The 26,355-nt window shown below is 45.1% G+C and overlaps 2 protein-coding genes across 5 annotated transcripts in view; both read right to left on the bottom strand.

Moving 5' to 3' along the window:
- Nucleotides 1-960: 960 nt before the first annotated feature.
- LOC129858441 (rho-related GTP-binding protein RhoG-like) lies at nucleotides 961-5,841 on the bottom strand. 4 transcript variants are annotated; one of them, XM_055927665.1, is made up of 3 exons: nucleotides 5,777-5,841; nucleotides 5,024-5,201; nucleotides 961-4,944 (listed from the first exon to the last, which is right to left on the bottom strand). In XM_055927665.1, the coding sequence occupies exons 2-3, from the start codon at nucleotides 5,150-5,152 to the stop codon at nucleotides 4,498-4,500; spliced, it is 576 nt and encodes a 191-aa protein (XP_055783640.1). In that variant the 5' UTR covers nucleotides 5,153-5,201; nucleotides 5,777-5,841; the 3' UTR covers nucleotides 961-4,497. The 4 variants fall into 4 exon arrangements, with proteins under 4 accessions (XP_055783640.1, XP_055783641.1, XP_055783642.1 ...); XM_055927666.1 differs by having other exon boundaries at nucleotides 5,024-5,192; nucleotides 5,777-5,830; XM_055927667.1 differs by having other exon boundaries at nucleotides 5,780-5,828.
- A 4,237-nt stretch (nucleotides 5,842-10,078) lies between these two features.
- LOC129858440 (FH2 domain-containing protein 1-like) overlaps nucleotides 10,079-26,355 on the bottom strand; it is a 42,880-nt gene continuing 26,603 nt past the window's right edge. Inside the window, exons 7-12 of the mRNA XM_055927663.1 lie at nucleotides 22,435-22,505; nucleotides 21,220-21,327; nucleotides 20,108-20,178; nucleotides 14,281-14,398; nucleotides 13,741-13,905; nucleotides 10,079-13,384 (exon numbers count right to left, since the gene is read on the bottom strand). Of these exons, the coding sequence (XP_055783638.1) occupies nucleotides 11,246-13,384; nucleotides 13,741-13,905; nucleotides 14,281-14,398; nucleotides 20,108-20,178; nucleotides 21,220-21,327; nucleotides 22,435-22,505 (2,672 nt within the window). The 3' untranslated portion in view covers nucleotides 10,079-11,245. The remainder of the gene's footprint in view (nucleotides 13,385-13,740; nucleotides 13,906-14,280; nucleotides 14,399-20,107; nucleotides 20,179-21,219; nucleotides 21,328-22,434; nucleotides 22,506-26,355) is intronic.

The following is a 26,355-nucleotide window of genomic DNA, read 5'->3' as shown; positions in this document are numbered from 1 at the left end:
GGCCTACTGTGACATAACCTGATTCTCAAAGCTGTGTTCTAGGCCTACTGTGACATAACCTGATGTTTAGAGCTGTGTTCTAGGCCTACTGTGACATAACCTGATGCTTAGAGCTGTGTTCTAAGCCTACTGTGACATAACCTGATGCTTAGAGCTGTGTTCTAGGCCTACTGTGACATAACCTGATGCTCAGAGCTGTGTTCTAGGCCTACTGTGACATAACCTGATGCTTAGAGCTGTGTTCTAGGCCTACTGTGACATAACCTGATGCTTAGAGCTGTGTTCTAGGCCTACTGTGACATAACCTGATGCTTAGAGCTGTGTTCTAGGCCTACTGTGACATAACCTGATGCTTAGAGCTGTGTTCTAGGCCTACTGTGACATAACCCGATGCTTAGAGCTGTGTTCTAGGCCTACTGTGACATAACCTGATGCTTAGAGCTGTGTTCTAAGCCTACTGTGACATAACCTGATGCTTAGAGCTGTGTTCTAAGCCTACTGTGACATAACCTGATGCTTAGAGCTGTGTTCTAAGCCTACTGTGACATAACCTGATGCTTAGAGCTGTGTTCTAGGCCTACTGTGACATAACCTGATGCTTAGAGCTGTGTTCTAGGCCTACTGTGACATAACCTGATGCTTAGAGCTGTGTTCTAGGCCTACTGTGACATAACCTGATGCTTAGAGCTGTGTTCTAGGCCTACTGTGACATAACCTGATGCTTAGAGCTGTGTTCTAGACCTTACTGTATCATGAAAAGTTTCTACTTTAAGTTCATCATTTGATTACCACAGCTTTACATGATCTAAGCGCTGTTCCATTTGGTTAGTTAATAATAAGTCACATTGCAATGTATCCTGCAGGCTTCAGCCACACCTACAGGTTCACCCACTTTGAACCCACAAGCTCACAATCTGCAGAAGCAGAGAACACCTCACAGGAAATAGCACAATATCCCTATTTATCTATAACAATTTTATTTAGCATAGTTTAAAATCATTTCATTGTTAATTTATACAAATAGACTTTTGATATACAATGATCAAAAATATAAAACACACCATGTAAAGTGTTGGTCCCATGTTTCATGAGGTGAAATAAAATATCCCAAAAAGCATATTTCTCTCAAATGTTGTGCACAAATGTGTTTACATCCCTATTAGTGAGCGTTTCTCATATCCACCTGACAGGTGTTGCCTATCAAGAAGCTGATTAAACAGCATGATCATTACAAAGGTGCACCCTGTGCTGGGGACAATAAAAGGCTACTCTAAAATACGCAGTTTTGTCACACAACACAACTCCACAGTTGTCTCATGTTTTAAAGGAAGTTTCAATTGCCATGGTGACTACAGGAATGTCCACCAGAGCTGTTGCCATAGAATTAAATGTTACATTTCTCTACCATAAGCCGCTTCCAACGTCATTTTAGAGAATTTTGCATTACGTCCAACCAGCCTCACAACCACAGACCACGTGTATGGCGTCGTGTCGGCCAACGGGTTGCTGATGTCAACGTTCTGAACAGAGTGCCCCATGGTGGCGGTGGGGTTATGGTATGGACAGGCATAAGCTAAGGACAACAAACACAATTTCCTTTTATTGAATTCGAATGCATAGAGATGCCGTGACAAGATTTGTAATATTTTTTTTTTATGGTATCTTTGACCAACAGATGCATATCTGTATTCCCAGTCATGTAAAATCCATAGATTAGGGCCTAATTTATTTAAATTGACCGATTTCCTTATATGAATTGTACCTCAGCGTAATCCAAACAATTGTTGCATAATGCGTTTATATTTTTGTTCAGAATATATGAAATTACAAAAATTCTACAAACAAATCACGTCCCAGTGTATTATAGAGTACCCCACACATACACACTAGCCTACACCATTGTTTCCCAAACTCGGTCCCGGGGACCCCAAGAGGTCCACATTTGGGTTTTTGCCCCTAGCACTACACAGCTGATTCAAAAAATCATCAAGCGTTGATTAGCTGCGTAGTGCTAGGGCAAAAACCCAAACCCCTTGGGGGCCACAGGAGTTGTGAAAACACTGGCCTACACACACAGAGCTAGCTGTAAGACCGCAGATCAAACAGCCACAGGTGTGTGGTCTGTTTAGACAGAGTAAATATCCGGACACGGTAGCACAACAAGCAACCCATAGCATTTACACTGACAAGACATGCTTTCCTTCTCTTAAACACTAAACACAGTCTCAACGATATGTTCAACCAACATCTGTTTCCACGAAGCCCCGAAGGACCTCCACATGACAGAGTAAAAAGTGAACTCCCTCTAGAACTTGAGGTGGAGTGACATGTTTCTTCCACACAGAGGTTTTTCTCACAAACAATAATTTGCATCTCTCTCCTTACCTAGGAGAGAACTCCCATGATTGGTTACTGTTAAGTTAATATTCAAACTACCAGCTGAACACCTAAATATATCGATTTTTTAAAAAGATTATTTAAAATAAGAATGAGTTTTAATTGCTCTCTTGGTTTTATTCTTTAATAATCTGAGTGAGTCACAAATGGTACCCTATTACTTACTTGATGCACTAAAAAGGCAGTAGGGTGCCATTTGTGATGCAAACATAAATAGGTCTGACCCTGTACATTTTCAGCATGATACCCTATCAATGTCCAGACTATACTGCCCACATTTCATTTAATGAATAAAATGCAAAAAATAAAATCTGCCAAAATAAATGTGCAATCTTAGCCCTATTTCCTGTTGTAGTTATTGTCAGTTATCACAGTCAGTAATCAAACCCCAGCCTCCATTTACCAGCATTATATAGGTTGTAGCATTCTAGAGGCAAACGCTAAGGGCTGTGAACACAAGTTCACACCACAACACCCACACCACTTCTCTGATGTCACTTACAGGGCTACATCCGTCTTAGAGTAGACAGAGGGGAGAAATATTGTGTAATGTCAAAAAGTGGTTTCATGGAACTTTGATAAAGAAGCTTTGGTTTCATTTAAAGCTCTGGTTCTTCTGAGAGGATGTAAGATGGAGTTTAATCAACTCTAGTATCTCTCTCTCACACACACACACACACACACAGCTACTAAACAGTTTTGGCATCTAAAGCAAATAATCAATAAGGCAGATACAATAAACGTCAGATATCTTACAATAAAGCACATTAAAATGTAATTGGCATAAATAACTAGAACCAACAATCTGATATGTCCGTCATTCCACCATTCCTGTCAGCATTAAATCATACAAACTCACAACATTCATCCAACCAATCCATTAATTGATTTTAAAATGTCTGCACACAACCCCATTGCTTTGGCCCTTGCATCATACTTGGATTAGGCTAATATCCATTTGAAGGGACATTAAGAAGGTAAACTGGACGCCGAGCTAAAGCAGAGAGCTGCACAGAACAAGATGCCCAAAACGTAAAGGCTATTTCCAGGTGCGTTTGCAACAGTCCTTGACGGATAGCCTGAATAACCGACTGGAGAGGCTGTGATTGAGGTCATGATTAACCGCTTACTAAGACAGAGCTCATCTCTCCAGCTCTATCAGGTCACTGTATGTTGAGGATCGGCCATCATGGCATATTAAGAAACATCTTAAGGCAAGGGATCATACGAAACAAAATAGACCGATTATTTACGCAGAAGCATCTTTCGAACATTGCAACAACAAAAAATCAAGTTATAACACTAACACAGGTTTGAGCGGACTGGGAGGAATGAGTCAAGTGACAACACTAACAGGTTGGAGCGGACTGGGAGGAGTGAGGCTATCTGCACCCTGTTGGTATAGTCACTTTGGTGATGATAGAATTAGAAGTGGATTAAACTCTGAGGACAAGGAATAGAGCCAGGGTACTCCGCTCTGACACTACAAAGGTCCGAACAACTGGTTTTCTGTTCTACCTTGTAATTAATTGCACACACCAGGTGTCCCAGGTCTAAATCAGTCCCTGATTAGAGGGGAATCATCCACCTGGTGTCCCAGGTCTAAATCAGTCCCTGATTAGAGGGGAATTAGGGAAAAAAGCAGTGGAACTAACTGAGTTCCAGATTTGATTTTGAGGGGCTGGAAGAAGGAGAGAAGTGAGCTGAATCAAGAGTCTTTAAAGGCAAAGGGGCCTGGGGGCCGAGATGCAGAGGGGCCCGAGAGGCAGAGGGGGCCCGAGCGGCAGAGGGGGCCCGAGAGGCAGAGGGGGCCCGAGAGGCAGAGGGGGCCCGAGAGGCAGAGGGGGCCCGAGAGGCAGAGGGGGCCCGAGAGGCAGAGGGGGCCCGAGAGGCAGAGGGGGCACGAGAGGCAGAGGGGGCCCGAGAGGCAGAGGGGGCCCGAGAGGCCTGGGGGCTGAGTCTATCTCCTCCAACAAACTCAACCTTGCGCCATCATTGTCTCTCCCTCCTTCTCCCCATCTGTGTCTCTCCATTACAACAGTACAACAGTACTTGCGCCGTCATTGTCTCTCCCTCCTTCTCCCCATCTGTGTCCCTCCATTACAACAGTACACACTTCTTGGCATTCTTTTTGGTAACGGGATACAACACGGCCCGTACTGCCTCGGTGAACACTTCCCTGACCCCTTCCTGCGTCAGAGCGGAACACTCCATGTACTTCATCGCTCCTATCTGCTTAGCGATGCTGTTCCCCTGTTGCTTTGTGATGGGAGCTAAACCCTGCTCCTTCAGCTTCTTCACCGTCTCCCCATCATTCCTCAGGTCACTCTTGGTCCCCACTAGGAGGATGGGCACGCTGGGGCAGTGGTGAGACACCTCCGAGTGCCACTTGTGGCGGACGTTGGCGTGGGATGAAGGACTCCCGATGGAGAAACAGATAACGAAGACGTTGGATTGGGGGTATGAGAGAGTACGGAGGCGGTCGTACTCCTCTTGTCCGGCTGTGTCCCACAGGTTGAGGCTGATGATGCGGCCGTCAACCGTCATCTGCGACAAACACACAAGTGTGTAAATATTTGTGTAAAACATACGTGTAATATACACACATACACACAGACACACAGACCTGGGCGCTGTAGTTGTCGAACACGGTGGGGATGTACTCCTCAGGGAAAGCGTTGGTGGTGTAGGAGATGAGGAGGCATGTTTTACCCACGGCACCGTCACCCACCACTACACACTTTACGTTCTGCATTCTGTCCTGCTGCCTTCCTAACACCGACCTACCACACGGGCTGCAGACGCTGGGCGGAAAGGGGATGGGGAGAGTGGCGGCAGAGAGGAATGGAGAGGTTGGGGAGAGAGAAAGTGAGGAGAGCAGGAAAGAGGGAGAGAGAATAGAAGGAGAGGCGGAGTAAATGTCTGATTGATTGTTACTGCTGAACAGTTTAAGTTCTCCAACCTTTGTCTCAAAATCAAAGTCCACAGGCTGGAGACTGCCGGCGAAACACAAAATCAGCAGCAGCGCACTGACTGAAGTTTGTTTTGATTACTTATCTAACTTTTGCTCAAGTCTTCTTAATTAGCAAAGTACCAGTTAAGTACAAGGATTTACCTATGATAAAGTGTAACTCCTGAGTGAATTAGACAACAATAAAATTGCTATCCTAGGTAGTCAACTTTTGGGCGTACCCATAAGTTACTAGCCAGCCAGCTAAATGGAAAGCTAAGGAACTAGCATGTTATATTAATCAAAGTTTCTACTTCCTACACACAATTTAAGTAACTATCAGCCACAATTAGCACAGTGTTAGTATACATACAAGTATAACAATGGCTTGCAAGAATTATCTATTTTCAAAAAAGTAGTTTATCTTACCACCTCTCGACTAGAGCGAAACTTTTTAGCCGTGTACAGTCAATCACAACTGCATCCGGGGAACTTTCTTAAACGCCCACCACGTACTATGTTGATTAAGGCATCATGGTAGTTGTCGTTTTTCTTCTTCTTACTTAGAGCTGATAAGAGGTCATTCGGACGCTAGATGGCACTATAAACCATAACGCTTTATAGATAATGATTTTCCCCAGAAAATAACCTAGCTCGTTACCTTAAACATGTCTTACACTAAACATGCACATTCAAATTGTGGTATATATTTGATTGTTTTATAAAACTGGTATGTATAGATCTCAAATCAACAAATAAAGCAACAGTAGTCAGACCATGCCAAAATGTAAGCCTACAGTCAACAGAAGTCATTGTGCAGCCAAGCAAGGCTCATCACAAAATGGTACTGAACAAAAATATAAACACAACATTTAACCATTTAAAAGATTTGACTGAGTTTACAGTTCATATAAGGAAATCAGTCAGCTGAAATAAATTCATTAGGCCCGAATCTATGGATTTCACATGACTTAACACAGATAGGAATCTGTTGATCACAGATACCTTTAAAAAAAAAGCATGGAGCGTGGATCAGAAATCCAGTCAGTATCTAGTGTGACCACCATTTGCCTCATACAGCGTGAAACATCATCAGGCTGTTGATTGTGGCCTGTGGAATGTTGTCCCACTCCTCTTCAACGGCTGTGCGAAGTTGCTGGATTTTGGCGGGACCTGGAACACGCTGTCGTAGCCGTCTATCCAGAGCATCCCAAACTGGCTCAATGGGTGACATGTCTGGTGAGTATGCAGGCCATGGAAGAACTGGGACATTTTCAGTTTCCAGGAATTGTGTACAGATCCTTGGGGCCGTGCATTATCATGCTGAAACATGAGGTGATGGTGGTGGATGACCGGCACGACAATGGGCCTCAGGATCTTGTCACGGTATCTCTGTGCATTCAAATTGCCATCCATAATGCAATTGTGTTCGTTGTCCGTAGCGTATGCCTGCCCATACCATAACTCCACCGCCACCATGGGGCAGTCTGTTCACAATGTTGACATCAGCAAACCGCTCACCCACACAACGTCATACACGTGGTCTGCAGTTGCGAGGCCGGTTGGACGTACTGCCAAATTTTCTAAAACAATGTTGGAGGAGGCTTATGGTAGAGAAATTAACATTAAATTATCTGGCAACAGCTCTGCTGAACATTCCTGCAATCAGCATGCCAATTGCACACTCCCGCAAAACTTGAGATATCTGTGGCATTGTGTATTAGAGGCCTTTTATTGTCCCCAGCACAAGGTGCACCTGTGTGATGATCATGCTGTTTAATCAGCTTCTTGATATGCCACACCTGTCAGGTGGATGGATTATATTGGCAAAGAAGAAATGCTCAATAACAGGGATGTCAACACATTTTTGCACAAAAGTTAAGAGAAATAAGCTTTTTGTGTGTATGGAAAATGTCTGGGATATTTTATTTCAGCTCATGAAACCAACACTTTACATGTTGCGTTTATATTTGATAATTTAAAATCCAGAATTGGAGGGGTGCTGCCCCCTTACCGACTACTCTTTTAAGCTCTTTCAGTGTTTTAACTTCCATTCATGATGTATTGCTCAATGATATGTATGCTGCTCTCTTCACCAGGGCTCGCTTGAAAAAGAGATGGACATCTCAGTGTGACTTCTCTGGTTAAATACATAAATCACTTGGTTGGATGTAGGACAGGCCTCTCCGTTTTCCAAAAATGTGACCCTTGACCGATCGCTAAAACGATCAGTTCTCTGACACCATTCCAAACAGCACAGATTACACAGTGTTACTAATTACCATGTCTCAGCGGCTTTGTCCGCTTTCTTCTGGAGAGAACAGACACTGACTAACATGCCTTCACTGGTTACTTTTAACTTAAGGGTAGGGTACATTGGCCAGTTCTGTTCATAAACTTTGTACAGCAACATCTGCATTTAAGTCCATGTATGTTTGTTGATAGTGACAGAGCAGTTGTAAGTGAGTAACTCTTCATCACAAGCAGACAAGGAATAGGAAGGGAAGCCATTTTAGAATACTTTACACTATTTCAGTCAGACCTACTCTGGCAGAGCGGGGCAGACTGGGACCCGAAATCGGTCCTGGCATTTCTAACACACCGGCCCGTTTTATTCTTCAAAGCTTCCACACCCAAGTATTAGCCAGATACTTATTGTTTTGCACATAAAAAAAATACGTTAAACAAGCCCACTGGGCTGAAAATGGACCAGCCCATCTGGCATTTCGGGCAAATGCCAGATGAACAGTCCACCCCCGCTGGCAGACTCATCAATGAAGTCACATCTCCCGTCTATACACTGATCGAGGTAAAGCAATGGATGCATCCCAAATGGCACCTGTTTCCCTATATAGCACACTGCCCTGGTCAAAAGTAGTGCACTATAAAGAGAAAACAGTAGGGTGTAATTTGGGACACAGAGAGTGGTTAAGAGGTCAGTGCTGACCAACCACCAGACAACCAGGGGAGACAAAGAGGCGCCAGTTTGTTGCTCTGCCCTCCAGGGGGTTCTGGCATCAGCTGCGTCACTGTGGCCTGTAAACAGAGCTCTCCCACTGGACTCTTACACCCACACCCTTCTCACCCCTATTCTCCAAGGAGATTCCCTAGGACGCCTGCAGCGTCACCATGGCAATGGTTACAGGCCTGAGGAGGACTGTGTCAAGACATGGAGAGGAGGAGAGAAGCTGAGGGGCAGTGGAGAGAGGGAGAGAAAAGGAGATGGAAAAGAGGACAATGGTGTGTTAGTACAGCAGGACAGCTTTGTCTCTGGAGGAGGAAGTCTTGTCACGCTGATAACGAGCCAGCAGCTTGGTTAGTACAGCAGGACAGCTTTGTCTCTGGAGGAGGAAGTAGTCTCATGATGCTGATAACGAGCCAGCAGCTTGGTTAGTACAGCAGGACAGCTTTGTCTCTGGAGGAGGAAGTAGTCTCATGATGCTGATAATGAGCCAGCAGCTTGGTTAGTACAGCAGGACAGCTTTGTCTCTGGAGGAGGAAGTAGTCTCATGATGCTGATAATGAGCAAGCAGCTTGGTTAGTACAGCAGGACAGCTTTGTCTCTGGAGGAGGAAGTAGTCTCATGATGCTGATAACGAGCCAGCAGCTTGGTTAGTACAGCAGGACAGCTTTCTCTCTGGAGGAGGAAGTAGTCTCATGATGCTGATAACGAGCCAGCAGCTTGGTTAGTACAGCAGGACAGCTTTGTCTCTGGAGGAGGAAGTAGTCTCATGATGCTGATAACGAGCCAGCAGCTTGGTTAGTACAACAGGACAGCTTTGTCTCTGGAGGAGGAAGTAGTCTCATGATGCTGATAACGAGCCAGCAGCTGGGTTAGTACAGCAGGACAGCTTTGTCTCTGGAGGAGGAAATAGTCTCATGATGCTGATAATGAGCCAGCAGCTTGGTTAGTACAGCAGGACAGCTTTGTCTCTGGAGGAGGAAGTAGTCTCATGATGCTGATAACGAGCCAGCAGCTTGGTGAGTACAGCAGGACAGCTTTCTCTCTGGAGGAGGAAGTAGTCTCATGATGCTGATAATGAGCCAGCAGCTTGGTTAGTACAGCAGGACAGCTTTGTCTCTGGAGGAGGAAATAGTCTCATGATGCTGATAACGAGCCAGCAGCTTGGTTAGTACAGCAGGACAGCTTTGTCTCTGGAGGAGGAAGTAGTCTCATGATGCTGATAACGAGCCAGCAGTTTGGTTAGTACAGCAGGACAGCTTTGTCTCTGGAGGAGGAAGTAGTCTCATGATGCTGATAACGAGCCAGCAGCTGGGTTAGTACAGCAGGACAGCTTTGTCTCTGGAGGAGGAAGTAGTCTCATGATGCTGATAACGAGCCAGCAGCTTGGTTAGTACAGCAGGACAGCTTTGTCTCTGGAGGAGGAAGTAGTCTCATGATACTGATAACGAGCCAGCAGCTTGGTTATCAAGACAGGTCTCTAGTCTAAAATACTGTGACCAATGTCAGGCTATTCACTATATTGTTCACATAGGTTTCTGATCAAAAATAGTGCACTATATAGGGAACAGGGTGCATCGGGAAGGTCACAGCAGTACGTGACCCTCCCGATGCCTGGGGGAACTCAGACTGTGGAGGATAGTAACTGCAAGAAAAAACGAATAAGCAAAGCGGTGCATTGAAGAACACCTGCCTTCGACTTCCTTGTCGTCTTTAAACAGAAAGTCCTTTAATGATGTCATTTCTAAAACAAACAACCACACCCTGAGTCTGATTAGCAACTTTATTGTATATGTTATTTACAAATACACACATTGTTGCCATGGATAACAATTCATGCCGTTCATTTTGAGATCTTTTTGATATAAACAGAAGCAGAATATTACAGTGAATATCCTAGCAACATGTCTCCTCTTCACTTGTTATAGTGCTTCAGAATGAAGAGCACATTCAAGATGAGGATAACCAATAAAATCCATCAATTACCAATAATCAATTCAATATCATACCGATTGATTGCTGATTGGGCAAACAGATAGCCCAAGGTGAGAAAACAACAAAAGAGAAATTCTATCTGAGTTTGGTCCATGCATCTAATCAAACAGCACAACAGGTGTAGAAATACAGTTCTAAGAATGCACACTCGAAACACCGAGGACTCAGAAATGATTCCCTACATAGTGCACTACTTTTGACCAAAGCTGTATGGGGGCCCTGGTCAAAGGTTGTGCACTATATGGGGAATAGGGTGCAATTTGGGACGCAGATAAAGTTAAATAAAATAACCTTTGAAGACGAACACGCCATTTTCAACATACAACATACAGCCTAAAAAGACTGGTCGATGAGAGTGGTCTGTTGGAAGACCAAGGCACAGAGGAGGCCGCAGTGGCAAATGATTCTAAACGTGATTTTCTTGCACAACAAACGAGGCACCCATTTCCGTAGCTTGACAAAGTCCAGGTTGGGTGTGAGGTGGTTAGAGTATCTCCTTGAAGTGCCCTGTTGCATGGACAGGACACTAGTGGATGGAGGTAGTGTGTAGAACAGAAGACATTTCTATCTACAGTGACAGTACAGCTACTGTCCATATGCAAAATAGTAAATGTAGAGTGATGTAGTGGCAGCCATTTTGTTCGAGTTGCAGTTCTTTGTCATCTTCCTGCCAGACAAGAGTGAGTATGGCAGGTACTTCAAAACGTCCTTAATTGCACTTTACAATAAGACATACCCAAGTGAAAACCCCCCATCGATTCTGGACAAGCTAAATAGAGAGTCTGCATGGACCAGTAACTGCCAACCCCTCCAGAACAGAGAGGTCTGATACAATTCACCAAGTCATTTATTGATACCCGCATACATGTACAGTGGACACAAACATCAACACAACGAGGCATGTGGACACAAGACTGAAAAAGTGGTATGATCTCCCACGATTACTTCCACATGGGCGAGGAGGCAGGACGGGCCATTTTAGGTCCAGGTATCCGTGATGCTGTGGGGGTTTTGCAGGCAGAGACAGCAGCTCTAGAGGGTTCTGTGCTAGGGCTCGTCTTGGTTGTTTTAGTCCTGGACGCAGCTATAACAGCTGTACGGATGGTTTTAGCTGTAGCAGAGGAGGGGCTGTGTGTGGAGCGGGGCTGAGAGGAGTGTTGGGTCTCAGAGTTGGAGGTGGGGGCGAGACGTTTCGTCACCCTGAGAGGAGAGCCTCTGACAAAGGCTGGCTGGGTGGTAGCTGTACTACTAGTGGTGCTGGTGCTAGAAGTCCTCTCCCTCTCTGGTCCAAGCCCCAGCCCAGCTCTCTCTGATGCCCGGCGGGTCAATGTGGGTTTCCCTGGGACCAGCTGCTGGTTCTCACCCCCAGCCTGGCTCCTCTCACTCCTGGTGCTACCGCTCCGCTTCACCTCTGTCTGGGTAGTAGTAGGACGTTTGATGGGGGAGGAGCGTATGGAGGCGCTGTGTATGGACGGGGACGCCAGACGAGTGGAACGTGGTGTAGTCTGTAAATTAGGATTTGGAACGGGGCCGGTGGGTGTCTGTGTTTCTGTTTTGGTAATAAAACGCACCCTATGGATAGCAGTATTGTTCGGTAGACCTGCACGGGGTACCAAGCCCCGGTTAGCCCCTCCTCGGACAACAGGAGACTTCCCCCCGCCACGAGAGTCCTCTTTCCCCATTGGAGACCCAGAACCAGCCCCTGGAGTCTCCGCCTGCTTCGCTTTCCTCCACTTGGAGCAGAGGCTGGGAGGGGCTCTGGAGAGTGTTGTGGTGGGGGTGGGAGGAGGGGATAGGTTGTCGTAGGAACGCAGACCTCGGACCAGGGTGTGGCACTCAAGGGTTTCGCCCACACGTGGGTATGACCGGTCCCTCTCCCTGTCAGGGCTGGAGACCTCTGGGCATTCCTGTGCCCGCTGTGGGCTTAGCTCTGGTAGGCTCGGAGACAGCCAGCTTTGTTCCACTGGTGTAGAGGAAGATTTGGTTTCCCTCTGCTGGGTTGGTCCGCCCTCAGGTGAAAGCCTCAGCTCCAAGGCACCACCACGTCTTGATGTGGTCTCATTGGCTCCCTTAGCCTCCTGGGATTGTGATTGGACACCGTCTGGGGTGGCAGTGGCCATGGATGTTTCTGATTGGCTCTCGAAGGGCTGCTGAGTCACCTGAGTGACCGTTGACACTTTTAGCTGAGCGAGGTCAGGGTCCTGATGAGCTGCGTCTCTGACTGAGGTGTCTGTGTGTTTCGCCTGAGAAACAGGGGTAGGGTCAGTCCCCTCTAGGTCATACCTGTGTCTAAGACCAATGGTATTTCTTCTCACACTGGGGATGGCAGTAGTGGTAGTGGAGGAGTGTCTGTGAGGACTGGCCATAGACTTAGTGGTCAGTACACGCTGGTCAGGGCTGGCATCAACTGTCCGTTCATCGTGAGTTTGAGTCACTTGAGCCGTTGGTGCAAGTCGGCTTTCAATTACGTTAGCAAATATTCCATGTTGGGTTTGGGTGACATAGGCAATAGTGTCCTGCCTGTTTTGGGGGACATTGAATCTATGTCCACACTGGGTTTGAATGATGTTAGAAGTCAGTTCATGTTGCGGTTGTGAGACTTGAGTCTGAGTTGTCCCTTCATGATTTGGTCCCTTAGTCTCCAGGACTGGTTGGTGCTGGCGGACCAGGGGCTCTGTCCTGGTACCGGTCCCCAGGGACGGTCTCTCCTGTTTGGGGTAGGTGGGGCAGGGTAGCCCTGTAGAGGTCTGGAGGTTGGAGGAGCTAAGGTGGAGTTGGGGGGATGTGTTTCTAACCAAACCCGGGGATGTCTGAATAGGAGCGGAGGTGTAGTTCTGGAGGTGGTGGGAGTGCCTGCGGTTCTCCTGGGTTCTAAGGCTGCGCCGGCTCCAGGTGTGGCTCAGGTTCTCAAGGGTTTTCTCTAGGTCATTCTGGTTCTCCTGGGTTCCCGGTGGGGACACCTGACCCGTAGCCACAGCCAGGTCCAGGTCCAGCCCTGTACACACGGCCACGGAGCGACGCTTCTCCACCATCTCACGTTCCATCCGTTTCTGCTCCTTCTGTTCCCGCTCAGCGTTTTCCTGAGAGGGAACAGGACGAGTTCAATGGTAAAAGAAGAAACATCAAGTATACATTTATCAGCACAGCATCTACGCCTCTATCTTCTGTCTACATCTATATCTACGGCATCTATCCCACTCATCCATCCCACTACCTAATATTGCTGTCATGCAGAGGGTCGTCAATATCTTCCCAAGTTGCAAAGTCGGAAGCCCAACCTAGATCTACAAATTATCTTCTTAAAATCCTATTTTAAAATCCAACTCTAACCTTGAATTACAACCAAAAGGCTTTAAAAAAAGTTTTCGTACATTTTTACAATATGTACGTAGTGGGAACCCATGCAGACAGCTTGATGTAAAGCAGTCGGTCTCACCTGTACGGCTCTTTGGAAGCGAAGGCAGAAGGAGTGGAAGACCCTGCAAGCCTCCTCCAGTTTAAAAGTGCTGTCATCCTCACAGAAGAACTGGACCAGAGCCTGACTGGACATCCTCATCCCCTCCACCTCATCCTCTGCTTCCTTCAGCCGCTCCTCTGCCACCTAGAGAGAGAGAGAGAGAGATGGAGATAGGAGAGAGAGAAGAGAGAGAGAGGAAAAGAAAGAGAGAGAGCACGAGCGAGCGCGAGAGATGGAGGAGAGATGGAGAGAGCGAGAGAGAGAGAGAGAGAGAGAGATAGCAAGATTAAACTGACTGTTGTGTATTTTGACCAAGGAGGAAGAATATGTAGGGAAGAGACTCAGAGTTAACCAAAGCCATGTGAGTTTCAGTTTTGTTCTTTGAGTTCATAAATTCTCACTTCACTAGACACCATAGATGTGCTGTAGATCTAGAATGATATATTTTCTAGGTCAGTGTGAGTTCTAGATCAGTGTGTGTTCTAAATCCATGTTCTAGAATCTAGTTTAGGTCCGTACCTCCAGGAAAGGCTGTGTGAGCTGCTGGATCTCTGCCTCCGTCTGGACACTGATCCTGAGGGATGCCAGACGGCTGTGGAGCCTGGAGAGATCCTCTACTACCGACTCCTCACACAACCTATAGGAAGACAGAGACGAGAGATGCATCACTTTACATGACTTTAAAAGGTGGACTCAGCAATATGAGATAGATGCAGAAAGTAAACAGCATAGTGGATCAATTACCGTAACAACTGAGAGTGTGAACAGCAAACCCGTACACATGCACAGATACTGTGTAATACTGTGTGTTGCATCTCGCTCATATCAATATCTCCGGTGCTGCTCGTGGCAACGTCATTTTGCAGATTCTACCTTCATAGATGATAGTAAAGTGATCGCTGTGAGTTTCTGTGACCAAAAGTTGGCCAAAATATACAGCTCTGGATAAAACCAGGGTTGTGGTTTTTTGTGGTTTTTAAACCACAACCCAACCTGTTGCTGCGATCCATGAGAGACTAGCGTGCGGCAAATAAAACCATATGGGACTCTTTGTTGTAGAAGACGCTGTTACTTAGATTATAACTCAAAGCTGTTCCCAAGCTGTGACCTACATCAAGCTGTTATATTCCTCTAACAGATAACGTAATACATCCAAGATTTCCCCTTTGGCTCTGCCCCAGCAGGCTGTCGCTCATTACTAGGTCCTGACTGACTTACAGTAAACATGCATATCGAGAAGGACATTCAACAAGCACAGCACTGATCAGCAACAATGACTGATGCATCAGTATCATGGCGCTGGGGGAAGATAGCTGACGTTTTACATGCTCCTAACCGAATGTGGTTTTTTGTTTCTTAACTTATTTTTGGACTTATTTTGAACATGATGTTGCTACTACCGTCTCTTATGACCGAAAATAACGTCTGGACATCAGAACAGCGATTACTCACCACGAACTGACAGAAGCTTTTTTTTCTCCCTTTAACGAGTCCGACCTGAAGGACATACTGCTTTTCCGGGAACAGGCCCAAATCCCTATCCTTTGCATGAAGAGAAGACGGAGAAAAAAAAGACGGAGTTCGGGCTACCTTCTGAGAATTCGTCGGCGATCAAATAAACCCCCACTGCCTTCCGTTCTACTAGCTAACCTGTAATCATTGGAAAATAAAATCGACGACCTACGAAGAAGATTATAATACCAACAGGACATTAAAAATGAAAATCTTATGCTTCACAGAGTCGTGGCTGAACAAGGACATTTTCAACATACAGCTGGCTGGTTATACGCTGTATCGGCAGGATAGAACAGCGGCGTCTGGTAAGACAAGGGGGCAGACTATGTATATTTGTAAACAACAGCTGGTGCACGATATCTAAGCAAGTCTCAAGGTTTTGCTCGCCTGAGGTAGATTATCTCATGATAAGCTGTAGACCACGCTATCTACCTAGAGAGTTTATCTGTATTTTTCGTAGCTGTCGACAGACCACCACAGACTGATGCTGGCACTAAGACCGCACTCAATGAGCTGTATTCCGCCATAAGCAAACAGGAAAACACTCATCCAGAGATGCTCCTAGTGGCTGGGGACTTTAATGAAGGGAAACAAATCCGTTTAACCAAATTTCTATCAGCATGTTAAATGTGCAACCAGAGCGAAAAAAACTCTGGACCACCTTTACTCCACACACAGAGACGCGTAGAAAGATCTCCCTCGCCCTCCATTTGGCAAATCTGATGATAATTCTATCCTCCTCCCTGGTTCCTGCTAACAAGCAAAAAATTAACTTCTTGACGCTAGGGGTCAGATTTTTTATTTTTTTTTAAATAATGTTCCCAAGGTAAACGGACTATTTCTCAGGTCCAGATCGTAGAATATGCATATAATTTACAGATTTGGATAGAAAACACTCCAAAGTTTCCCAAACTGTCAAAATATTGTCTGTGAGTGTAACAAAACTGATTCTGCAGGCGAAAACTGAGAAAATCTAACCCGGAAGTGATATTTCAACAACAAAAAAATCTGTGTTTCCTGGCCAGTCGTTCTTCCATTTAAAGGGGTATCAACCAGATTCCTTTTCCAATGGCTTCCTCAGGCTGTGACCAGGCTTTAGACAAAATTTCAGGCTTTTATTTTGAAAAATGAACGAGATTTTTCAAAGTAGTCAGGTGTCCTCTGAATAGTTCCTGCGCGCGAGAGGGGAGCTCTCAATTTTCATTTTCTCTCTTATTGAATAGGTTACGGTCCGGTTGAAATATTATCGATTATGTTTGTTAAAAACAACCTGAGGATTGATTAGAAAAAACATTTGACATGTTTCTACAACCATTACGGATATTTTGGGGAATTTTCGTCGAACGGAACGAGGCTGTATGTTTTCTCAACATAACGCGCAACCCAAATGGCATTTTTTTGTTATAAAAGTAATATTTATCGAACAAAAAGAACATTTGTTGTGTAACTGCAAACATCCGAAGATTATCAAAGGTAAGCGATTAATTTTATTGCTTTTCTGACTTTCGTGACCATGCTAATTTGGGGCTAGCTGTTGTAGCATTAATTGATACACTCACAAAAGCTTGGATTTCTTTCTCTGTAAAGCATATTTTCAAAATCTGACACGATAGGTGGATTAACAACAAGCTCTGTGTTTTGGTATATTTCACTTGTGATTGCATGATTATAAATATTTTTTGTAATATTTTTGAATTCGGCGCCCTGCAATTCAGCGGTTGTTTAGGAAAATGATCCCGTAATCGGGATCTGTGCGCAGAGAAGTTAAAGCAGGAAGCACCAGGGACTCGGTCAATAAAAAAAGTGGTCAGATGAAGTAGATGCTAAGCTACAGGACTGTTTTTCTTGCACAGACTGGAAAATGTTCCGGGATTCTACCGATGGCATTGAGGAATACACCACATCAATCATTGGCTTAATAAGTGCACAGTGACCGTACGTACATACCCCAACTAGAAGCCATGGATTACAGGCAATATCCGCATCGAGCTAAAAACTAGAGCTGCTGCTTTCAAGGAGTGGGACTCTAATCCAGAAGCTTATAAGAAATACCGCTATACCCTCCGACAAACAATCAAACAGGCAAAGCTTCAATACAGGACTAAAATAGAATTGTACTCCACCGGCTCTGATGCTCGTGGGATGTGGCAGGGCTTGCAAACCATTACAGACTACAAAGGGAAGCACCGCCGAGAGCTGCCCAGTGACAAGCCTACCAGACGAGCTAAAATACTTCTATGCTCGTTTTGAGGCAAATAACACTGAAACATGCATGAGAGCACCAGCTGTTCTGGACAACTGTGTGATCACGCTCTCTGCAGCCGATGTGCGTAAGACCTTTAAACAGGTCAACATTCACAAAGCCGCAGGGCCAGACGGATTACCAGGACGTGTACTGCGAGCATGCGCTGACCAACTGGCAAGTGTCTTCACTGAAATGTTCAACCTCTCCCTGTCCGTGTCTGTAATACCAACATGTTTTAAGCAGACCACCATAGTGCCTGTGCCCAAGAACACCAAGGTAACCTGCCTAAATGACTACCGATACATAGCATTCACGTCTGTAGCCATGAAATGCTTTGAAAGGCTGGTCACACCATTATCCCAGAAACCCTAGACCCACCCCAATTTGCATACCGCCCTAACAGATCCACAGATGATGCAATCTCTCTATTGCACTATTTGGGCATTTTTATTGTAATTCATTCGCAGGACTTTATCCTGATAACTGTTCCAAATGTCCGAACTGAATTTGGTAAAAGGGCTTTTATGTACTCTGCGCCGTCAGCTTGGAACGCCTCACAAAATACTTTTAAACTGGATGAACCTGTACCGATTGGTGCTTTTAAATCATTGAAGGATTTTGAGGCCGATTCCCTGACCTGTCAATTGTTTTTAATTTGCTGTTTTATGATTTTGTTCTACTCTTGTGAATTCTATGTTTTTTTACTAGATTACCTGTAGTTTTTCATGTTGTCTGTCTGTAATTGTGTAATGACTTGGTGCTGCCTATCTTGGCCAGGACGCTCTTGAGAAAGATTTTAAATCTCAATGAGCCCTTCCTGGTTAAATGAAATAGAAAATAAAAACATATCTCAATTGCCTAACCGGTGCCCCCCTACATTGACTCTGTACTAGTACCCCCTGTATATAGCCTCCACATTGACTCTGTACTAGTACCCCCTGTATATAGCCTCCACATTGACTCTGTACCAGTACCCCCTGTATATAGCCTCCACATTGACTCTGTACCAGTACCCCCTGTATATAGCCTCCACATTGACTCTGTACCAGTACCCCCTGTATATAGCCCCTTCACATTGACTCTGTACTAGTACCCCCTGTATATAGCCTCCACATTGACTCTGTACCAGTACCCCCTGTATATAGCCTCCACATTGACTCTGTACCAGTACCCCCTGTATATAGCCTCCACATTGACTCTGTACCAGTACCCCCTGTATATAGCCCCTTCACATTGACTCAGTACTAGTACCCCCTGTATATAGCCCCCTCACATTGACTCAGTACCGGTACCCCCTGTATATAGCCTCCTCACATTGACTCTGTACTAGTACCCCCTGTAAATAGCCCCCTCACATTGACTCAGTACCGGTACCCCCTGTATATAGCCCCTTCACATTGACTCTGTACTAGTACCCCCTGTATATAGCCCCCTCACATTGACTCTGTACTAGTACCCCCTGTATATAGCCTCCTCACATTGACTCTGTACTAGTACCCCCTGTATATAGCCCCCTCACATTGACTCAGTACCGGTACCCCCTGTAAATAGCCCCTTCACATTGACTCTGTACTAGTACCCCCTGTATATAGCCCCCTCACATTGACTCAGTACCGGTACCCCCTGTATATAGCCCCTTCACATTGACTCTGTACTAGTACCCCCTGTATATAGCCTCCTCACATTGACTCTGTACCGGTACCCCCTGTATATCGCCTCCTCACATTGACTCTGTACCAGTACCCCCTGTATATAGCCCCCTCACATTAACTCTGTACTAGTACCCCCTGTATATAGCCTCCTCACATTGACTCTGTACCGGTACCCCCTGTATATAGCCTCCTCACATTGACACATTGATGTGCAGACCACAGACCACAGTGATGTGACACATTGATGTGAGGAGGACAGTAGGTGTGTTTCCCAAATGGCACCCTATTCCCTATATAGTGCACTATATCTAGAGCTCTGGTCAAAAGTAGTGCACTATATAGGGAATAGGGTGCCACTTGGGACTCATTCTAAGGGTCCTACATAGCTAACCAAACCCAACACCCCAACAGAGCAGTGATATTGAAACAGACACATTGCTCATGACAAGGGGATAGCTATATCACTAACAGCTGGACAGTACCGTAACACAACTCATATGCTCCCCAGAAGCATCCAAAACACGTGCCACATTCAAACACTTCAGATTGCTTGCTTCCTTCTTTCTTTCCTCCGTTTAATTCATTCATTCATTACAGATCTGCTGGATTGGTTAAAAGCAATGAAGTGAAAATCTTACTTTATATGCAGATCAAGCAAATATCTGTTTTTGCCCCGAGGTAGATTTTCAAACTATTAGAACCGGGGCGCATTCCGCGGGGCAATGTTTTGGAACATTCGGATAGAAATATGTAATATAGAAGAAACATGCCTCTCTGACATGTAGAACAAGGAATCATGTTTGCTCTATTCGTGGCATTTCTACTTGTAAAGTTTGACAGCGTTTGGCAACTGAGCGTTGCCCAGTCCCCTATGAGGAAGGAAGAGGGGCATTTCTAATCTTGGGAGGGATCTGTATTATTGGCTCTTACTGACCTGGAGGCGGGGCCGACGTGTCCTAGTTGGCCGGGAAACGACAGTAAACTCTGGTCCTTTTTCACTGCTTCCTGTGGAGACAGTGACAGAGCTGATCCAGCTATTGTTTTACACAGCGAGAAGTCATAATTCTGGATGAATCATTGCATTGTGTCACGATTCAGTGTGTTAATGTGGTTATTGTGAATTCATGGTTGGTCAAATACAACAAATACCCAACACATAGTTTGAAAGACATTTTGAAGACCTGCTTTATCTGTGCCAGTTGAACAATTTAGCCAAATAAGAAAAAGTGTCTAGTTTTTCCAAAGGAAACTAAATGAGCAGTCTGTCAGATGGATGTTAGTCTTCAATAAAAGAGAAGTCTGGGATGAATTTAGTTGACTTTGAACTAGATCTAGAGAGAGTTCATTTAGATGTGTGGCATACTACTGCTATAGCTATAAGTAGGTCTTGACTGAAAGATAAACTAAAGACAAGCACTCCAAGGGTCACTGAGTGTACAAAACATTATGAACAGCTGCTCTTTCCATGACAGACTGACCAGATGAAAGCTATGATCCCTTAATGATGTTGCTTGTTAAATACACTTCAAATCAGTGTAGATGAAGGGGAGGAGACGGGTTAAAGAATAACTTTTAAGCCTTGAGACAATTGATACGTGTATGTTTGCATTCAGAGGGCGAATGGGCAAGACAAAACCTTTAAGTGCCTTTGAACGGAGTATAGTAGTAGGTGCCAGGCGCACCGATGTGTGTGATGAACTGCAATGCTGCTGGGTTTTTCACGCTCAAGAGTTTCCCGTGTGTATCAAGAATGGTTCACCACCTAAAGGACATCCAGCCAACTTGACACAACTGTGGGAAGCATTGGAGTCAACATGGGCCAGCATCCCTGTGGAATGCTTTCAACACCTTGTAAAATCCATGCCCTGACAAATTGAGGCTGTTCTGAGGGCAAAAAGGTCGGGGTGCAACTCAATATTAGGAAGGTGCATATTTGACGACGTCAGGGCTGCTGAAGTACAGTAGGATCAGTTTTGCATTTTAGATGATAATGAATACAGCTACAGTATATGGGTAAAAGAAACCTGATCCTAGATCAGATCTTACCATGGCCACAAAGTGCAGGAGGTTCATGCCTGGCTTGTTGGCTTTAGTGTCGGCCAGCTTGAGCAGGGAAGGTATTCGGAACCCCGCTGCGTTGCCTGCGTACCCACCCTGAGGTCAAACACAGTAGGTCAGTGAAAAGAGGTCACACACACACACCTGACATCTTAAACAAACCTGATATCTTAAACAAACACATTACAAAACCCAGATGCCGCCAGAGTGATGATCTGGAACACACCGCAGTCCTACACCCCAGTCCGACACCCCAGTCCTACACCTCAGTCCTACACCCCAGTCCTACACCCCAGTCCTACGCCCCAGTCCTACGCCCCAGTCCTACGCCCCAGTCCTACTCCCCAGTCCTACTCCCCAGTCCTACACCCCAGTCCTACACCCCAGTCCACACCCCAGTCCTACGCCCCAGTCCTACACCCCAGTCCTACACCCCAGTCCTACACCCCAGTCCTACACCCCTGTCCACGCCCCAGTCCTACTCCCCAGTCCTACACCCCTGTCCTACACCCCTGTCCTACACCCCAGTCCGACACCCCAGTCCGACACCCCAGTCCTACACCCCTGTCCTACACCCCAGTCCTACACCCCAGTCCTACACCCCAGTCCTACACCCCTGTCCACACCCCAGTCCTACACCCCAGTCCACACCCCTGTCCACACCCCTGTCCTACACCTCAGTCCTACACCCCAGTCCTACTCCCCAGTCCTACACCCCTGTCCACACCCCAGTCCTACACCTGTCCACACCCCAGTCCTACACCCCAGTCCTACACCTCAGTCCTACACCCCTGTCCACACCCCAGTCCTACACCGCAGTCCTACACCCCAGTCCTACACCCCTGTCCTACACCCCTGTCCTACACCCCTGTCCTACACCCCAGTCCTACACCCCAGTCCTACACCCCTGTCCTACACCCCTGTCCTACTCCCCAGTCCTACACCCCAGTCCTACACCCCAGTCCGACACCCCAGTCCGACACCCCAGTCCTACACCCCAGTCCGACACCCCAGTCCTACACCCCAGTCCTACACCTCAGTCCTACACCTCAGTCCTACACCCCAGTCCGACACCCCAGTCCGACACCGCAGTCCTACACCCCAGTCCTACACCAGCAGCATTGTGCACACAGATAAAGAACGGCTCTCTCTTTCATCTGAAAGGTAAAAAGAAAGGAGAAGAAAGAAAACATGAATACTCACAGCATTCATGTAGTTTCCTGCCTTCAGAACCAGACGGAGGATGGAGTGCAGCTCAGGACAGCTCAACAGCTCTGAGAGAGAGACACAGAGAGAGACCGAGAGACCGAGAGAGAAAGAGAGATTGGAAAGAATTAACAAAATAAATCAGAGCAAACAAGAATCTCTAAACAGAGAGTACACAGTGGCAGAACACCTGACCACTGTGACTGACCCGAACTTAAGGAAAGCTTTGAATATGTACAGACTCAGTGAGCATAGCCTTGCTATTGAGAAAGGTTGCCGTAGGCAGACATGGCTCTCAAGAGAAGACAGGCTATGTGCACACTGCCCACAAAATGAGGTGGAAACTGGACTGCACTTCCTAACCTCCTGCCAAATGTATAACCATTTTAGAGACACATATTTCCCTTAGATTACACAGACCCACAAAGAATTCGAAAACAAACCCGATTTTGACAAACTCCCAGATCTACTGGGTGAAATACCACAATGTGCCATCACAGCACCAAGATTTGTGACTTGAGAGAGAGACAGACCGAGAGAGAGACAGACCGAGAGAGACAGACCGAGAGAGAGAGAGCGAGAGAGAGAGAGCGAGAGAGAGAGAGACAGACCGAGAGAGAGAGAGAGAGACAGACCGAGAGAGAGAGACAGACCGAGAGAGAGAGAGAGAGAGAGAGAGAGAGACAGACAGAGAGAGAGAGACAGACCGAGAGAGAGAGAGAGAGACAGACCGAGAGAGAGAGAGAGAGACAGACCGAGAGAGAGAGAGAGAGAGACAGACCGAGAGAGAGAGAGAGAGACAGACCGAGAGAGAGAGAGAGAGAGAGAGACAGACCGAGAGAGAGAGAGAGAGAGAGACAGACCGAGAGAGAGAGAGAGAGAGAGACAGACCGAGAGAGAGAGAGAGAGAGAGACAGACCGAGAGAGAGAGAGAGAGAGAGACAGACCGAGAGAGAGAGAGAGAGAGAGACAGACCGAGAGAGAGAGAGAGAGACAGACCGAGAGAGAGAGAGAGAGAGAGACAGACCGAGAGAGAGAGAGAGACAGCCAAATATGTGTCCTCCTGCCACAACCTGAAGGACAGCCAGTGAAAAATGCAAAGTAATGTTGATAATATTTCCCATTTAGCTTAGTTTTGTTTTGTCTTTCATACCAGGTCATATGTCTTCTCAAGTCATATTGACACTGGTCTACTACCATTGATTTAATGTATTGTTGTTCTGATTAATATTGTTGTTGTAGTTGTTGTTAATGGTAATCCCATGTCCACTACTACTATTATTATTGCTGTTGGTCCCACCATTTATTTATATATAAATATATATATATTTTGTATATATATACATATATATTTGATTTTTCTATATGTATACTTTGACAATGTAAGTAATAAGGAACGTGCCATGTCAATAAAGTCAATTGAATTGAATTGACAGACCGAGAGAGACAGACCGAGACAGACAGACAGACAGACAGACAGACAGACAGACAGACAGACAGACAGAGAGAGAGACAGACAGAGAGAGAGACAGACCGAGAGAGAGACAGACCGAGAGAGAGACAGACCGAGACAGACAGACCGAGAGAGACAGACAGACAGACAGACAGACGAACCGACCGAGAGAGAGAGAGAGACAGACAGAGACAGACCGAGAGAGAGACAGACAGACAGACAGACAGACAGACACAGACAGACAGACACAGACAGACAGAGACAGACAGACAGACCAGACAGACCAGACAGACCAGACAGACCAGACAGACAGAGAGAGAGATCAACGTGTTTCTGAAGAAATTAACCGGCAATATTCATTAAAAAAAACTGCCCAATAAACTCTACAACATAAACCAAATCGTACAGATGGGCTCCAAACAGTGCAGAGAGATTCATTGAAACATTGAACTCTATACAGTTTTTCAATAACTTACAATACCAAAACAATAAAGATGGTGTCAATTCGGCTACTCAATACATCAACTGCATATTCCAAAAAGCAGCATCGAAAGCAAATTTGAGAAAACCAAAGAAATGCAACATCAGAAACAAAAAATAAAATGTTTCTGACAAATGATTTGATAATGAATGTAAAACAATTAGAAAACACCTAAAACAAATGTCAAATAAAAAACATAAGCAGCAAAACAACCCAGAGCTACGATATGAATACTTTGAAACAGTATAAACAAACACTGAAACGCAAGAAATTGAATTATACCAACAAGACACTTGATGAAATTGAAAACACAATTGACCAAAATCAGTTCTGGGACATGTGGAACAATTTAAGCACAACAAAGCCACAAGAATTACCCATACAAGATGTAGGGATTTGGAAATTTTATTTTGATAATCCATACAAAAACATCCCATAAAAAGACTTACAACAGAACCAATTAGAAATAAAGAAAAATTGAACATCCTTGAATCAGTCATTTAAAAACAACCAAAATCCATTAGATTACCCAATAACCCAACAAGAACTGAATGAAAAGCTCAAATCTATTAAATCAAAGAAGGCTTGTGGTCTAAACAACATCAGAAATGAATTGCTGAAAAACAGCACACCTGAGTTGCAAAATGCTATGCTTAAGTTGTTCAACATGGTTTTAACTTCTGGCTGCTTCCCTGATGTCTGGAACCAGGGGCTCATCTCCCCTATCCACAAAAGTGGAGACAAATCAGACCCGATAATTACAAGGGAATTTGCGTAAACAGTAGAAAGGGAAAGGTTTTCTGTAGCATTTTGAATTCAAGAATTAACCATCGCACTACGGACCATATTTACACCTTACACACACTAATTAATAAACACGTCCACCAAAAAAAAGAGGGCAAAATCTTTGCTTGCTTTATTGACTTTAAAAAAGCATTTGTGTCTATTTGGCACGAAGGGCTATTCTACAAAATTCTCCAAAGTGGGCTTGGTGGTAAGGTGTATGACTTAATAAAATGTATGTACACAGAAAACAAGTGTGCAATAAAAATCAAAAACCAAAGAACATAATTATTTTCACAATGTCGAGGTGTGAGACAAGGCTGCAGTTTGAGTCCAAATCTTTTCAACATTTATATCAATGAATTAGGAGACATGTTGGACCATTCTCCAGCCCCAGGACTCACACTATTTGACACAGAGATGAAATACCTGCTATATGCTGATGACTTGGTACTTCTATCACCAACCAAAGAAGGTCTTCAACAGAACATTAATATTCTAGAGCAATATTGCCATAATTGGGCCCTGGCAGTAAATTTCCAAAAAACTAAAATCATGATTTCCCCCCCAAAAAACAGATGTCACAAACACAAATATAAATTCACCCTGAACAACACCATAATTGAACACACTAAAAATGACACCTACCTTGGTCTGACCATATCTGCATCAGGAAACTTTAATATGGCAGTGAATGCACTCAAAAGAAAAAGCCCGCAGAGCATTGTATGCAATAAAAACTAAATTATTCAAAATCAACATCCCAATTAGAATTTGGACCAAAATATTTGACAGTGTAATCCTACCAATAGCTCTTTACGGAAGTAAGGTTTGGGGGCCACTCAATAAACTGGACTTTAAAATGTGGAACAAACATCCAATTGAAGCCCTACATGCAGAATTCTGTCGGAAAATTCTACAAGTCCAGAGAAATACACCAACTAATGCATGTAGGGCAGAATTGGGCCGCTTTCCAGTAATAATGAAAATACAGAAAAGATCTTAAACATTTTGGCTACATCTAAATTCAAGTCCAAATTCAAGTCTGCAATTTAAAGCACTTCAAACCCAAGAGCTGAGCCCAGAAACGAGCCCTCTCAGTCAGCTGGTGTTGGACCTAACCAACCAAGCTGACACCAGCACTGCTTCAAAAGAAAGAATTCCAATAAACAAAATCATGAACCAATCAAAGGACTCATAT

Source organism: Salvelinus fontinalis, chromosome 6, assembly GCF_029448725.1.
Source record: "Salvelinus fontinalis isolate EN_2023a chromosome 6, ASM2944872v1, whole genome shotgun sequence".
NCBI classification, from domain to species: Eukaryota; Metazoa; Chordata; class Actinopteri; order Salmoniformes; family Salmonidae; genus Salvelinus; species Salvelinus fontinalis.
The sequence above is the reverse complement of the archived record's forward strand: the minus strand, read 5'-3'. Positions and strand labels throughout refer to the sequence as shown.

Bases quoted from the DNA above. Each gene is read 5' to 3' on its own strand.
- LOC129858441 (XM_055927665.1), bottom strand. From the start codon at position 5,152: ATGCAGAACGTAAAGTGTGTAGTGGTGGGTGACGGTGCCGTGGGTAAA. The intron at 4,945-5,023 runs GTCTGTGTGTCT...TGTTTGTCGCAG, and splicing joins TCGACAACTACAGCGCCCAG to ATGACGGTTGACGGCCGCAT.